At 53.3% G+C, this 14890-nt stretch overlaps 1 protein-coding gene across 3 annotated transcripts; it reads left to right on the forward strand.

The window, feature by feature from the left end:
- The first annotated feature begins 440 nt into the window (after positions 1–440).
- WDR13 (WD repeat domain 13) lies at positions 441–11833 on the forward strand. Of its 3 annotated transcripts, none has more exons than XM_008959285.5 (10): positions 441–578; positions 922–1001; positions 1682–1922; positions 2319–2428; positions 2553–2683; positions 3291–3598; positions 4755–4935; positions 5036–5177; positions 7237–7355; positions 7813–11833. In XM_008959285.5, the coding sequence occupies exons 2-10, from the start codon at positions 961–963 to the stop codon at positions 7995–7997; spliced, it is 1458 nt and encodes a 485-aa protein (XP_008957533.1). In that variant the 5' UTR covers positions 441–578; positions 922–960; the 3' UTR covers positions 7998–11833. The 3 variants fall into 3 exon arrangements, with proteins under 3 accessions (XP_008957533.1, XP_008957535.1, XP_034806622.1); XM_008959287.6 differs by having other exon boundaries at positions 498–578; positions 1716–1922; XM_034950731.2 differs by lacking the exon at positions 441–578 and having other exon boundaries at positions 862–1001.
- The last annotated feature ends 3057 nt before the right edge of the window (positions 11834–14890 follow it).

Consider the following 14890-nt stretch of genomic DNA (forward strand, 5'->3'; position numbering starts at 1 on the left):
CTGCCACAACCTCCCGAGTAGCTGGGACTACAAGCGCCCGCCACCATACCCGGCTAATTTTTGTATTTTTAGTAGAGACGGGGTTTCACCATGTTGGCCAGGCTGGTCTTGAACTCCTGGCCTCAAGTGATCCACCTGCCTCGGCCTCCCTAAGTGCTGGGATTACAGGCGTGAGCCACCGCGCCCGGCCCTACACCACTTTTTAAAAGTCGTGTTTCTTCTCTTTTTTATAATGTTGTACTTCTGATTTCTAGGGAATGATTAGCAAACTCACCCCTGACGCTATGTCCCTTGGACATTATCCTTGTATATACAAAAAGTGCAATTAACGAGTGGGTAGAAGTCAAGGGGTGGAGCCTCCGTCCTTGGGCTTGAAGCCAATGTCCTTCAATGCGCCTGCGAGACTCCCACGCCCTGGGAAGGATGCCTATCGATTCGCTCTGGGCTCGGCAGCTCTTTCTGATAGCAGGCAGCCATCTTGCCTGGAGCCTGAGAAAGGGAGGAGAGACAGAAGGAACCGGCGATAGTGGTCTCAGGGCCGCTCCGGGGGGCCTCAAGAACCGGAGGCAGCCCCGGAGGTGGTCCCCGATCCCGGGCTATGCTCTTGGATCTGAGACGGGAAGGCGGAGGGCGGCGGGGACAAGATGGGTGGAGAATGTCAAGCAGGGAATGCTAGGCGGGGGAGGGGCGTTGCTATGGCGACTGGGGAGGGGCGGTGTCTGTTCTGAATCGCTGTGTGTCACCCGGGCGCTGCCCAGGAAGGGCAGGGCTGGGGTGATGACCATGGTAACACCCGGGTGGGAGTTCGTGACATCTCCGGCGCGGAGGGACTCGATGTCTATGGCAATGGTCGCCTGGTGGAAGGGACGGAACTAGATCCCTTCGCTCGGGACGCTCACATTCCAGGCCCTTGTCCTGCAGGCTGCCGCGGGCGGACACGCCAGAGGAGGAGGCCGGGGAATGGCCGCGGTGTGGCAGCAAGTCTTAGCAGTGGACGCGAGGTGAGGCGTGGGGTCAACGCCCATGGGAGCAGAACTTACTGTGGTGCATGCGCAATGGCGATAAGTGAGGCTGGGCGGAGAACTTGCCTTATGCGGCTGCGTGGGCATGCCGGAGGTGAGCATGCGCAGTAGCGGGGGCGGGCACGCCCGCGGTGAGTTGGCTGGGCCGGAGAGGATTCTAAACAGCAAGCTGGGAAAATGTGGTCAGATGTGGGCATGCGCAAAGCGGCTACCTGTGAGAGGGAGGTGGGGCTCAGGCAGGTGACATCCTATCCCCTATGGGTGTCCCCTAGACTTTTTTTTTTTTTACATCATCACTTCCCCATTCTGACCCCATCACCTTCCAACGCTGACCCCCATAATGTCAGTCTGACTTCTGTCGCCCTGGTATACTGACCCTAATTATTGTCTGCGCTGACCCAGTCACCCCGTAGGGACCCCAGCACGGCAGCAGACTGACTCTGTTGTCTGCAAACTGACCTCATGACCATGCTCATTATTACTGCAGACTCACTCCCACCACAGGACCAAGAGGTCCCTCATCACCACTGCTAGTCATTCTTACCACCTAGGCCCCAGTCACTGCCACACACCTCACTCTCCTGCCGTACCCCCCCCCCCGAGCTGATTGATTCCCTCTGTCCTGTGCCTGCTGCCTGCCCTGCATCCTGACCCTGCAGGTACAACGCGTACCGCACACCAACGTTTCCACAGTTTCGGACGCAGTATATCCGCCGGCGCAGCCAGCTGCTGCGGGAGAATGCCAAGGCTGGGCACCCCCCAGCGCTGCGTCGGCAGTACCTGAGGCTTCGGGGGCAGCTGCTGGGCCAACGCTACGGGCCCCTCTCCGAGCCAGGCAGTGCTCGTGCCTATAGCAACAGCATCGTCCGCAGTAGCCGCACTACTCTTGACCGCATGGAGGTGAGCTTCTGGCCACATTCACCCCCTGGGCATACCCTGCCTGCACACATTCACTCCACTGACTTTCATCAAGCACCTGCTCTTTGCTGGGCACTGTTCTGCATCAGCAGAGGACAAAAAAATAATATGCCAAGTAAACCAGTAAACACACAAACTTTGTAAACAGGTCAGTAAACATATAGCAAGCCCTGTCTTTAGTATCTGCTGAGCCCGGGGAGGGCAGGAACAGCAGAACTCGTGAGGAAGCCACTGCAGTAGTACAAGTGGGCAGCGGTGGTGGTGGCAGGGGACACAGTGAGAAGTGATCTGACTCTAGGTAGATTTTCAGGGCTCCACACCTCAAAGGTTCTCGGGCTTTTTGCAAGATGCACCCACCCTGACCCTCTCCATTTGCAGGACTTTGAGGATGATCCTCGGGCCCTGGGGGCCCGTGGGCACCGTCGTTCTGTCAGCAGAGGCTCCTACCAGCTGCAGGCGCAGATGAACCGTGCCGTCTATGAGGACAGGTATGCACCAGAGGCAGCCAAGGCGGGGGGCGGGTTGCGAGGAGGAGAGGGGCCCTGGGGCAATGGCAGACTGAACACTCTCGCATCTACCTCCTGTCACCCCTCACTTCCTATTGGGGCCCAGGCCCCCTGGCAGCGTGGTGCCCACGTCAGCAGCAGAGGCAAGTCGGGCCATGGCCGGGGACACGTCACTGAGCGAGAACTATGCCTTTGCGGGCATGTATCATGTTTTTGACCAGCACGTGGATGAGGCAGGTGAGCCAGTGGGTAGCGGGTTCCATCACCAAGCATTTTCCCAAACTGTGACAACCAACCAAGGCATCCTTTTCTGAATCCAAGGCCCCTGGCACACTCCAAAGGAGGAATGACCATCCATAAAGCCTTTTGTAGACTGAAAATCCCTCTGCAAAGTGGTCAGTGCTTCGTCTACTGGAAAGGGCCTCAGAAGCCTAAGAGAGAGCCCTTTGCAGCAGGCTGCCTGGGTTCCTGAGTCACTTGGAAGAGTTCAAAGCCTTTGCTGATGATAAATCCCCTTGCAGAGGGCAGAGTGGGCTACAGTGTCAAGGGTTTTGCAAATTGCCAAGACCTTGATTATAAAGTGTTCGCTAAGACAGGAACTTTTTCATGTTGCAGAAGAATTTTGCAATCTGCAAAGGAGCTGCTAAGACTTAGGGAGCTTTGGCAGAGGGTCTTCAGGGGTTACAGTTCCCTTTGTCAGCCAAGGAAAGCCCTTTGCTGAGGCCACTGTGCCTCATGCAGTGGGGCCCCAGCCCCAGCCCCAGGCACACACGTCAGAGCCTTTTAGAGAGAAAAGTGCCCAGTGAGTGTGCAGATTCCCACTAATGGCTTCTTGGCATTGCAGTCCCAAGGGTGCGCTTCGCCAATGATGACCGACACCGCCTGGCCTGCTGCTCACTCGACGGCAGCATCTCCCTGTGCCAGCTGGTGCCTGCCCCACCCACAGTGCTTCGCGTGCTACGGGGCCACACCCGTGGTGTCTCCGACTTCGCCTGGTCCCTCTCCAATGACATCCTCGTGTCCACCTCACTGGATGCCACCATGCGCATCTGGGCCTCTGAGGATGGTCGCTGCATCCGGGAGATCCCTGACCCCGATAGCGCTGAACTGCTCTGCTGCACCTTCCAGCCTGTCAACAACAACCTCACTGTGGTCAGGCTCCAGGACACCCACTCACCAAGGGCTGGTGGGCTGGGTCAGGAAGGCTATCTGAGGGAATCAGAGTATAAGGAGGGATAGCCAGGGGGGCCTAGGACCCCCCCACCCCCCACCCAATCTCGTCAGAGCAGTCCTAGTGTGGTCAGACTTAAAAGGGAAGCAGATCAGAAGACAGGAGTGGGCCAGGCACAGTGGCTCACGCCTGTAATCCCAGCACTTTGGGAGGCGGAGGCGGGCGGATCACGAGGTCAGGAGATTGAGACCATCCTGGCTAACACGGTGAAACCCCGTCTCTACTAAAAATACAAAAAATTAGCCGGGCATGGTGGCGGGCGCCTATAGTCTCAGCTACTTGGGAGGCTGAGGCAGGAGAATGGCGTGAACCTGGGAGGTGGAGCTTGCAGTGAGCCGAGATGGCACCACTGGGCGACAGAGCGAGACTCCGCCCCCACCTCCCCAAAAAAGGGGAATGCCGTTCTTGGTCTGGGATGGCCTTGCTGTGGTACACTCCAGGGAGCATGGGCCAGGGTCAGGGTTCTGGCTCTGGGGCCCCTTTGGTCCCATCAGCTGCAGTCCTACAGTTTTCCAACTGCAGGGGCTACCTCTGAGGAGCAGGATGATGAGGCTGAGCCTCGTCTGGTCTGTCAGTGGCCCCACCGTGTCAGACTCCAGGGTAGATTGGTCAGAGAGCAGGGGAAGGACATTAGAAAGTCTGGCGTGGCCCGGGGTGTAGTGGGGTGAACTGCAGAGGAACAGACCAAGAGTGAGCTTGTGGGCCGGGATCCTCCCCGCATTAGCAGCAGCCCCACAAGTTCCAGAAAGGAGCAGCCAGGGAGCAGGGGAAAGCTGGGATCACAGGCCTAGGCAGGCCCTATGGTTCTCACACTGTAGGAGGACTGGCCAAGGGGCAGCATGATGGCTCTGAAGGCCCTTTAGTCCCATAGGCAGGTGGCCTACTCTGGGCAGATTGCAAAAGGGGCTGGCTAGGGAGGTGGATTCATGCCTGGTCACCTTGTCTACCTGCCACAGCCCTATTGTGAATAGACTCTAATAGGGACCAGCCAGTCGCATCAACAGCAGCCCCACTGTGGTCAGACTCAAGGAGGGCCTGGCTGGAAGCAGGATGATGGTCTGTGCATTCTCCCCACAGGTGGGGAACGCCAAGCACAACGTGCATGTCATGAACATCTCCACAGGCAAGAAAGTGAAGGGGGGCTCCAGCAAGCTGACAGGCCGTGTCCTTGCTCTGTCCTTTGATGCCCCTGGCCGGCTGCTCTGGGCGGGTGATGACCGTGGCAGTGTCTTCTCTTTCCTCTTTGATATGGCCACAGGTAGGCAGACAGCAGGCCTGCATCTGGGTGCTCGCCCTCCAGCCCTCCCAGGGCACAGCCCTCACCCTCACCTTTGCCTTCCCTCCCTCTGCTGCTGCAGGGAAGCTGACCAAAGCCAAGCGTTTGGTGGTGCATGAGGGGAGCCCTGTGACCAGCATCTCAGCCCGGTCCTGGGTCAGCCGCGAGGCCCGGGATCCCTCACTGCTCATCAATGCTTGCCTCAACAAGTTGCTGCTCTACAGGTGGGTCCCCCATCAGGGCCTCCTGGAGACGGAGGACCTGCCTCCTCCAGCACACTGGGACAGTAGCTCATCTCCTCCATCAGGTTAATTTAATTGAGGGAGCAGTAGTAGCAGTAACAGTAATAGCAGTAGTGAGCGCGTTTCCAGCCATCACTGTGGCCAGGCCCTGTTCGAAGCAGTTTCCACGTATCACCACATTCAATCCTTGCACCGACCTGTGAGGTAGGTGCTGTTATTATCTCCATTTTGCAGGTGAGCAAACTGAAGCATAAAATAGATTAGGGCTACTTAAAGCAGAGGCCTGTTTTCCTTTCTTCCTTCCTTCCTTTTTTTTTTTTTTTGCGGGGAGTAGTGTGGGGGTTACTGTCCCCACTCACATCTGTCATGTTACCCAAATGCAGTTCTCAGCCTGGGCCACACATTGGAATGACCTGAAGAGCTTCAAAAACTCCTGTCTGGGCCCCTCTACAGGCCAGTAATTTCAGAAGCTTTGGGATGGGCCTGGGCATTGGTAGATTGAGAAATTCCCTAAGCAATGTCTGGCCAGTCCTGAAAACCACTGCCTAACAGGATGCTTTTTATTCTACCCCTTTATTTCTCTCCTCCTTTTTAAACAATTTCTGTATATATACTTAACAATTTTTTAATTTAAGTGTACCCTTAAGTTTGCCCATTTCCCACAGCCTCTCCTTTCTTCCTCCTGCCACCTCTGGCCTCCTCCTGCCACAGTAAAGCCCATTAACGATCCACATCTTTCCACATATCCTTCTCTTTCCATAAATCCTAGGCGTGTACATATATCCATGTATGTTTCTGTTTGTTTGTGAGACAGGGTTTTGCTGTTACCCAGATTGGAGTGCAGTGGCATGATCATGGCTCACTGCAACCTCCAACTCCTGGGCTCATGCGATTCTCCCACCTCAGCCTAAGTAGCTGAGATTACAGGCACACGCCACCATGCTCGGCCAACCTTTTTAATCTATTTTTTGTAGAGATGAGGTTTTGCTGTGTTACTCAGTCTGGTCTTAAACTCTTGGCCTCAAGTGATCCTTGTACCTCGGCCTCCCAAAGTGCTGGGATTACAGACGTGAGCCACCTTGCCTAGCTCCCACCACAGTTTTGAAAGAAAGACGTTTTAAAGAAATGGCCTTTTCCGGCCAGGCACAGTGGCGCACTCCTGTAATCTCAGCACTTTGGGAGGCCAAGGCGGGTGGATCACCTGAGGTCAGGAGTTCAAGACCAGCCTGGCCAACATGGTGAATCCCCGTCTCTACTAAAAATACAAAAATTAGCTGGGCATGGTGGCAGGCGCCTATAATCCCAGCTACTTGGGAGGCTGAGGCTGGAGAATTGCTTGAACTTGGGAGGCGGAGGTTGCAGCGAGGCGAGATCGTGCCATTGCACTCCAGCCTGGGTGACAGAGCCAGACTCCATCTCTTAAAAAAAGAAAGAAAAAAGAAATGGCCTTTCCTACATTTCGAGTTTCTCACCAGGCAATGCCTTGTGGAAACCCCCCAGGTTACCTGTGGGGACAGTTTTATTCTCTCTAAGGGCTGTGCAGTTTTCCACAGTGTGGGCATACCATGGTGTGTTCATTTCCTCTCTTTGTGCTTATCTTAACACCAGGATCTTTTAGAGACCCTTACAAAGAAAAACTAGTGAATGAAACTGCAGAGGCTCCCATTTATATCAACAGAGACAGTTTCTGAACCATCAGTAACTCACACATCAGCCCCTACTTATAGTTTATGTAGTCATCTCAGAATTGGGTTTCATAAGCTGGGTGTGGTGTGTGCCTATAGGTAGTCCCGGCTACTCGGGAGACTGAGGCGGGAGGATCACTTGAGCCTAGGAGGTTGAGGCTGCAGTGAGCCGTGATCGCACCACTACACTCCAGCCTGGGTGACAGAGTGAGATCCTGTCTCAAAAACAAAAAAAAAAAATATGGGTTTCATGAACCCTGTAAAGAACTTAGGCACAGGGGTGGGGACACAGGCCCACAACTTGTCTCCCTGCTAGGGCTGGGGCTGTGTTTTGACCCACTCTCTCATCCTCTCAGGGTGGTAGACAACGAGGGGACCCTGCAGCTGAAGAGAAGCTTCCCCATCGAGCAGAGCTCACATCCTGTGCGCAGCATCTTCTGTCCCCTCATGTCCTTCCGCCAGGGGGCCTGCGTGGGTGAGTCCTGTAGGGACAGGGGATCTGGGTGGCTGGGGAGGGGCAGGAACCAGGGCTGGTGCCAACCTGGCTCAGACATCACGACACCGATGCCCTGACTTCCTGGACCTCATGACCCCTCCTGCCCCAACAGCCTCACTGTGGAACTCACAGCTCCAAACAGCTCAGAGAACTCACAGTTTGCACTTGATCTCGGCCAAAAGGCCGAGAAGTGATGAAAACTCACACTTTGAACGCACTTACTCCCCAAACAGCCCAGAGACCTCGCATTCTGCACACAGTACCAAAACAGCCAGGTGACCTCCCATCTAGGGATGGGGCCCCCTCAAACCTCCCCAAGCCATGCTAGGACCTCACACCTCGGACATACACCCTTCAACACCTCAGACACCTCAGGGACTTCCCACCAGGGGCACCCCAGGCGCCTCCCGATGGCCTCTCCCTCTCACCCCGACAGTGACGGGCAGTGAGGACATGTGCGTGCACTTCTTTGATGTGGAGCGGGCGGCCAAGGCTGCTGTCAACAAGCTGCAGGGCCACAGTGCACCTGTGCTTGATGTCAGCTTCAACTGCGACGAGAGCCTACTGGCCTCCAGTGACGCCAGCGGCATGGTCATCGTCTGGAGGCGGGAGCAGAAGTAGGGTCCTGTCGGCCCTGCTGCTGTCCTCCATCCCACCGCTCTTACTCCAGCCTCGTGTTGTAAATAAAGTTTCGGTGGTCATGCTGAGGGCCGGCTCCCAGCTCTGCCGGGGACGGACAGGGCAGAGGGCAGCGGGCAGCTCCAGGAACACGGTGGAACGGGGTTCATTGACTCATTTGTGCATTCATGCATCGACGGATTCATTCATTCCACAAGCATTGATTGAATGTCTGCTGGGTTACAGGCCCTGCCTTAACTGTTTTACACACTTATGCATTCGATAGACATTAGTGAGCCCTGACCGTGTGCCAGGAACTGTTCTAGGCACTGGGGATACTGCTCTGACCTAAACTGACGGAAATGCCTGCCTTCATTGGGCTTGCATCATAGCGGAGACAGTAGACAAAAATATGGAACAGGCCAGCTAATGATGAGTGGTATGAAGAAAATAAAGCAAGGATGGGAGACAGAGCTGCAGAAGTTGGGGGAGTGGGCTCTTTATGGTGACAGCATCAGGGAAGATGATCCTGACAGGGTGACTTTTTTGTTTTTGAGACAGGGTCTCACTCTGTCACCCAGGTTGGAATGCAGTGGCATGACCATAGCTCACTGCAGCCTCAACCTCCAGGGCTCAAGTGATCCTCACTTAAGCCTCCCAAGTAGCTGGGACTACAGGTGTGCGCCACCACACTCGGGTAATTTTTGTATTTTTAGTAGAGACGGGGTCTCGCCATGTTGCTCAGGCTGGTCTCGAACTCCTGGGCTCAAGCGATCCACTCGCCTCAGCCTCCCAAAGTGCTGGGATTACAGGCATGAACCACCATGCCTGGCTCAGGGTGACATTTAAAGACCTGAATGAAGTGAGTGGGAGTCATAGTGTAGGGGGAGAACATTCCAGGCAGAGAGAAAGCCAGCCTAAAGGCACTGAGGCTGGAGCGCTCCAGAAGGATCATTGTGTATGCCAGAGTCTTGCTGGACCAGAGTGTGACAGTAGATGAGGTCAGACAGGCCAGATGCTTCATGGGCCACAGTTAGGACTTTGGCTTTTTTTCTGAGTGGGGGTGACCAGAAGGTGTCAAGCAGAGGAGGAACATGATCTGACTTGGTCATAGAGGCTCCCTCTGGCTGCTGAAGGGAACAGATTGGGGGTGGGGGTAGAAGCAGGGGACCCAGCAGGAGACCCCTCTGAGCGCAGTGATGGGGACTTGCACCAGGGTAGTGACAGTGGAGGAGTTGGCGGGGGAATGTTGGGTCGGACCCCCAGGGGGTTCACTATGTTAGGCTGCAGGACTCTGCTGCCTCCTCAGGGGGCGATATTCCCAACCCTTCTGTGCATTGTGTTGTTTATTGAAAGCAGGGAGCAGAGGTGTTGAGTCCTGGAGCCCCAAGCTGGTGCAGGAGCAACCGGAAGTTAAGGCTGACCTGGGGCCTCCTGCTGTGTGGCGGAATCTCCATCCCTCAGACCACCCCTGTCTCCTCCCAGCCCCATCCAGGGTACAAATTCCAGCCCTGGAACAGCTCAGAGACCAAAAAGTGATGTTAAGTATTTGAGGGGAGCCCCAAGAGAGGAGAAAAAGCTTTGAGTATCGATGGGGGTAAATAACCAAAATCACTTATCAGTGGCCTGCGTCACCAGAAAATGTCAAAGTTACCTGAAGCAGCAAAGAGGCTCTTGCTCCGGCCCCTCCCTTCCTTCTCAGCTCCATTTGTTGCCACATATGCGTTGACTGGAACTGCGACTGACATCTTGGGACCTTAGGGTCAGTGCACAGCGTGGTAGAGACTCCAGCTTGGCCCAGCGTTGCTGAGCTGCTGAACTCGCACCAACAGTCTTGTTGGAGGGAAATAATCTCCCGTTTGTTCAGTCCAGTTATTTGACAGTGTGGTTACTTGCACCCCAAGCATTTCTAACTGGCACTTCCATCTAATAGACCTCAGGGTACATGGTGGTGAGATAGGGACATCAGTGAGCTGGATTGTTCCCATGGTAAAGGTCATGTATGTGTGTGTGTGTCATGGTCCTCAATACCAGTCCCAAGCCCAGTGATTTGCTAGGAGGACTCCCGAGACTCAGTATGTGGTTGTATTCATGGCTACGATTGACTTATTACAACAAAAAGATATGGAGCAAAATCAGCAAAAATAAATGGTGTGCAGGACCAACTCCCAGAGAGACCCAGGCACAAGTTTTCAGGGCTTCTCTCTCATTGGAGTCACACAAGATGTGCTCGGTTCACAGTAATGGGTTGTGACAATACATGCGAAATGTTGCTGACCAAGGAAGCTCAATTAGAGACTCAGCACCCAGAGGTTTTTTTTGTTGTTGTTGTTGTTTTGGTTTTTTTTTTTGGGGGGGGGGGTCTTGCTCTGACGCCCAGGCTGGAATGCAGTGGCATGATCTTGGCTCACTGCAGCCTCCACCTCCTGGGTTCAAGCGATCCTCGGGCCTCAGCTTCCCGAATAGCTGGAACTACAGGCGCGCACCAGCAAGCTCGGCTAATTTTTGTATTTTTAGTAGGGATGGGGTTTCACCATGTTGGCCAGGCTGATCTTGAACTCCTGACCTCAAGTGATCCTCCCACCTCAGCCTCCCAAACTGCTGGGATTACAGGCGTGAGCACCTGGCTGGTATCAAGTTTTTATTGGGGCATGGTCACATAGGCACCCCCTGCCTGGCACCTACCCAAATCCCAGGCTCCCAAAAGGAAAGCAGGGGCTCAGCATAAACCACCTTTTTTTTTTTTTTTTAATTGAGACGGAGTCTCGCTTTGTCGCCAGGCTGGAGTGCAGTGGCGTGATCTCGGCTTACTGTAACCTCCGCCTCCTGGGTTCAAGCAATTCTCCTGCCTCAGCTTCCTGAATAGCTGGGACTACAGGCGCCTGCCACCACCACACCCAGCTAATTTTTGTATTTTTAGTAGAGATGGGGTTTCACCATATTGGCCAGGCTGGTCTCCATCTCTTGACCTTGTGATCCGCCTGCCTCGACCTCCCAAAGTGCTGGGATTACAGGCATGAGCCACCGCTCCTGGCCCACTTTTTTATACAAACAGCTTAGGTAGAGTAAGCCATTCTTTTTTTTCTTTCTTTCTTTCTTTTTTTTTTTTTTTGAGACAGGGTCTCACTTTGTTGCCCAGGCTGGAGTGCAGTGGCTCAAACATGGTTCGCTGCAGCCTCAACCTCCCAGGCTCAAGCGGTCCTGCTGCCTCATCCTCCGAAGTAGCTGGGACCACAGACATGCACCACCATGACCCCAGCTGATTTTTGCAGAGATGGGTTTTGCCATGTTGCCCAGGCTGGCCTTGAACTCCTGGGCTCAAGTGGTCCTCTCACCTTGGCCTACCAAAGTGCTGGCATTACAGGTGTGAGCCACCACACCCGGCCTGAGTGAGCCATTCTTATCTCTTAGGGAATGGTGGGAACCCTCCTGGAATCTATGTTCTTAGACACCACCCAAGGGCCAACCTTGAAGCAGGCCTTTCCAAGGATCGCAGTCGAGGCCTGCTCTGTTACTGTTTTTCTGCACAGTGTGCAACACCACACAGATGCCCAGTTTCTACCAAGGTCTGTGGATGGCAGGATAATTTTGAGGAACCTCCTTTTTCGCTAACACTTTCTTCTTTTGTTTACACTCTTCACATTGTCTATTGAGTCTGGATTCAAGATGATTGATTGTGAATATTGTTGTGCATGATTTTGGGGGTTTCTCCTTGTGAAATTTTGAGGTGGCAGATTTGACATTCTACTTTAAACTCATCTTGGTGGTACTTTTCTTGACTCACCACCTAAGGGGGAATAAATAATGAAGAAAGAATAAAAATAGTGTTATCAGTCACATTTGGGCCTCGGTTAACTTGTTCAGCATCACTGGTTTCACATCAGATCTGAAGCTCTGTCAATCATTCCACTATCAATTCCACTCTGGTCTTGCCTCAAATCGAGGCTTCGATTAACTGTTCCCTGCCCTTTGTCTGACTTTCAACCTGTGTGTTTGTCAACTACTTTACCATCAAGAGCCTCTCTGGGCCAGGCGCAGTGGCTCACACCTGTGATCCCAGCACTTTAGGAGGCCAAGGCAGGCGGATCACGAGGTCAGGAGATCGAGACCATCCTGGCTAACACGGTGAAACCCTGTCTCTACTAAAAATACAAAAAAATTAGCCGGGCGTGGTGGCACGTGCCTGTAGTCCCAGCTACTCGGGAGGCTAAGGTAAGAGAATCACTTGAACCCGGGAGGCGGAGGTTGCAGTGAGCCGAGATCGCGCCACTGCACTCCAGCCTGGGCGACAGAGCGAGACTCCGTGTAAAAAAAAAAAAAAAAAAAATGGCTGGGCTCGATGGCTCACACCTGTAATCCCAGCACTTTGGGAGGCCAAGGTGGGCAGATCATGAGGTCAGGATATCAAGACCATCCTGTCCAACATGGTGAAACCCCATCTCTACTAAAAATGCAAAAATTAGCTGGGTGTGGTGGCGCGTGCCTGTAATCCCAGCTACTCGGGAGGCTGAGGCATGAGAATCACTTGAACCCAGCAGGCAGAGGTTGCAGTGAGCCGAGATCGCGCCACTGCACTCCAGCCTGGCGACAGAGCGAGACTAAAAAAAAAAAAAAAAAAAAAAAGCCTCTCTGGTCTCAGAACGAAGCTGGGCCTTTGTTAACTATTACCCCACTGGTGTACCACTGGTCAAATCTCAAACCAGGGCTACTGTATAATATTTCACTAGCAATTGGCTTCTGATCTGACCTTGAACTGAACTTGGGTTTCTATTAACTACTGTATTTTGTGACGGTGCCCTTTTGCTCCATTCCAACCTCAAGGACCCTCAGTCCTGACGTTACATCTGGGCCTCTGTTAATTATTTCACCACCAATGCCCTTATGGTGTCAATTCCAGTCTGCACTTCTGTATTAACGGTTGTACCACTGGCTGGGCAGGCACAGTGGCTCACGTCTGTAATCCCAACACTTTGGGAGGCCAAGATGGGCAGATCACCTGAGGTCGGGAGTTCGAGACCAGCCTGACCAACACGGAGAAGCCCCATCTCTACTAAAAACACAAAATTAGCCAGGCATGGTGGTGCATGCCTGTAATCCTAGCTACTCGGGAGGCTGAGGCAGGAGAATTGCTTGAATCCGGGAGGCGTAGGTTGCAGTGAGCCAAGATCACGCCATTGCACCCCAGCCCTGGGCAACAAGAGCGAAACTCCGTCTCAAAAAAAACCCCAAACGACACCACCACCAACAACAACAAAACAGTTGTACCATTAATGCCCATGGAGTCTAAACTTAAGCCCAGGCCTCTGTTAACTAGTCTACTATCACTGACTCTTTGGTCTGATCTCAGACCTGGGCATCTCTCTCTCTTTTTTTTTTTTTTTTTTGACACAGAGTCTCGCTCTGTCACCCAGGCTGGAGTGCAGTGGTGCCATCTAGGCTCACTGCAAGCTCCGCCTCCCGGGTTCATGCCATTCTCCTGCCTCAGCCTCCTGAGTAGCTGGGACTACAGGCATGCACCACCACGCCTGGCTAATTTTTTTGTATTTTCTAGTAGAGACGGGGGTCTCACCATGTTGACCAGGATGGTCTCGATCTCCTGACCTCATGATCCGCCTGCCTCGGCCTCCCAAAGTGCTGGGATTACAGGCGTGAGCCACTGTGCCTGGCCCTGGGCATCTCTTAATGTTTCTTTCACCAGTACCTATGACCTCAAACCCAGGCACTTTATTTATTTATTTATTTATTTATTAAGACAGAGTCTCACTCTGTTGCCCAGGCTGGAGTGCAGTGGCACGATCTTGGCTCACTGCAACCTCTTGCTCCTGGGTTCAAGTGATTCTCCTGCCTCAGCCTCCCGAGTAGCCAGGATTACAGGTGCCCGCCGCCAAGCCCGGCTAATTTTTGTATTTTCAGTAGAGATGGGGTTTCACCATGTTGGCCAGGCTGGTCTCAAACTCCTGACCTCAAGTGATCCTCCTGCCTCGGCCTCCTAAAGTGCTGGGATTACAGGCATGAGCCACCACGCCCGGCTGACCTTCATTTGATATTCTAGCTTAAAGGTCCTTCTGGTCTCGGATCAAACCTGGACCTCGGTTCAGTTTTCATCCAACAATGCCACATGGGTAATGCCTGGTCTTCTTTTTAACTATTCAACCTTCAGTCTCCTCTGATCTGACTTTGAATGTAGGCCATTTTAACTCACACCGTCAATTGGTCTGATCTCAAATCTGGTATACTGTTAAGCATCAATGTTCTTCTGGTTTGTTCTCAAAACCTGGGTTCTCTTTTCTTTTTCTTTTTTTTTTTTTCAGACGGAGTCTCGCTCTGTTGCCAGGGCTGGAGTGCAGTGGCATGATCTCGGCTCACTGCAGCCTCCGCCTCCCAGGTTCAAGCAATTCTCCTGCCTCAGCCTCCCAAGTAGCTGGGACTACAGGCGCATGCCACCACGCCCGGCTAATTTTTGTACTTTTAGTAGAGACGGGGTTTCACCATGTTGGCCAGGATGGTCTCAATCTCTTGACCTCGTGCTCTGCCCTCCTCGGCCTCCCAAAGTGCTGGGATTACAGGCGTGAGCCACCGCGCCTGGCCACTGGGTTCTCTTTTCTAGTCATTCCACATTCAATATCATCCTGGTCCCTAATCAGAGCTCTTCCACTATCCTTGCTCTCTAGTCTGTCTGATTCTTAACCAGGACTTAGATTTCCTATTTCATATTTAAAGATCTACTAGTCTAGTTAGCCAACACAGCCATTTAACTATCCCCAAATCCTTCCACTCCAAGCCTTCTCAAACCAGTCTTCTGTTAAATACACCACCAACTCCCATCTGGTTTGACCTTGAATCTGATCCTCTGATAACTGCTCCATCGCCAGTGTCCTGTGGATCTGTCATTGAAC

Source organism: Pan paniscus, chromosome X (genome assembly GCF_029289425.2).
Source record: "Pan paniscus chromosome X, NHGRI_mPanPan1-v2.0_pri, whole genome shotgun sequence".
Classification (NCBI taxonomy): Eukaryota; Metazoa; Chordata; class Mammalia; order Primates; family Hominidae; genus Pan; species Pan paniscus.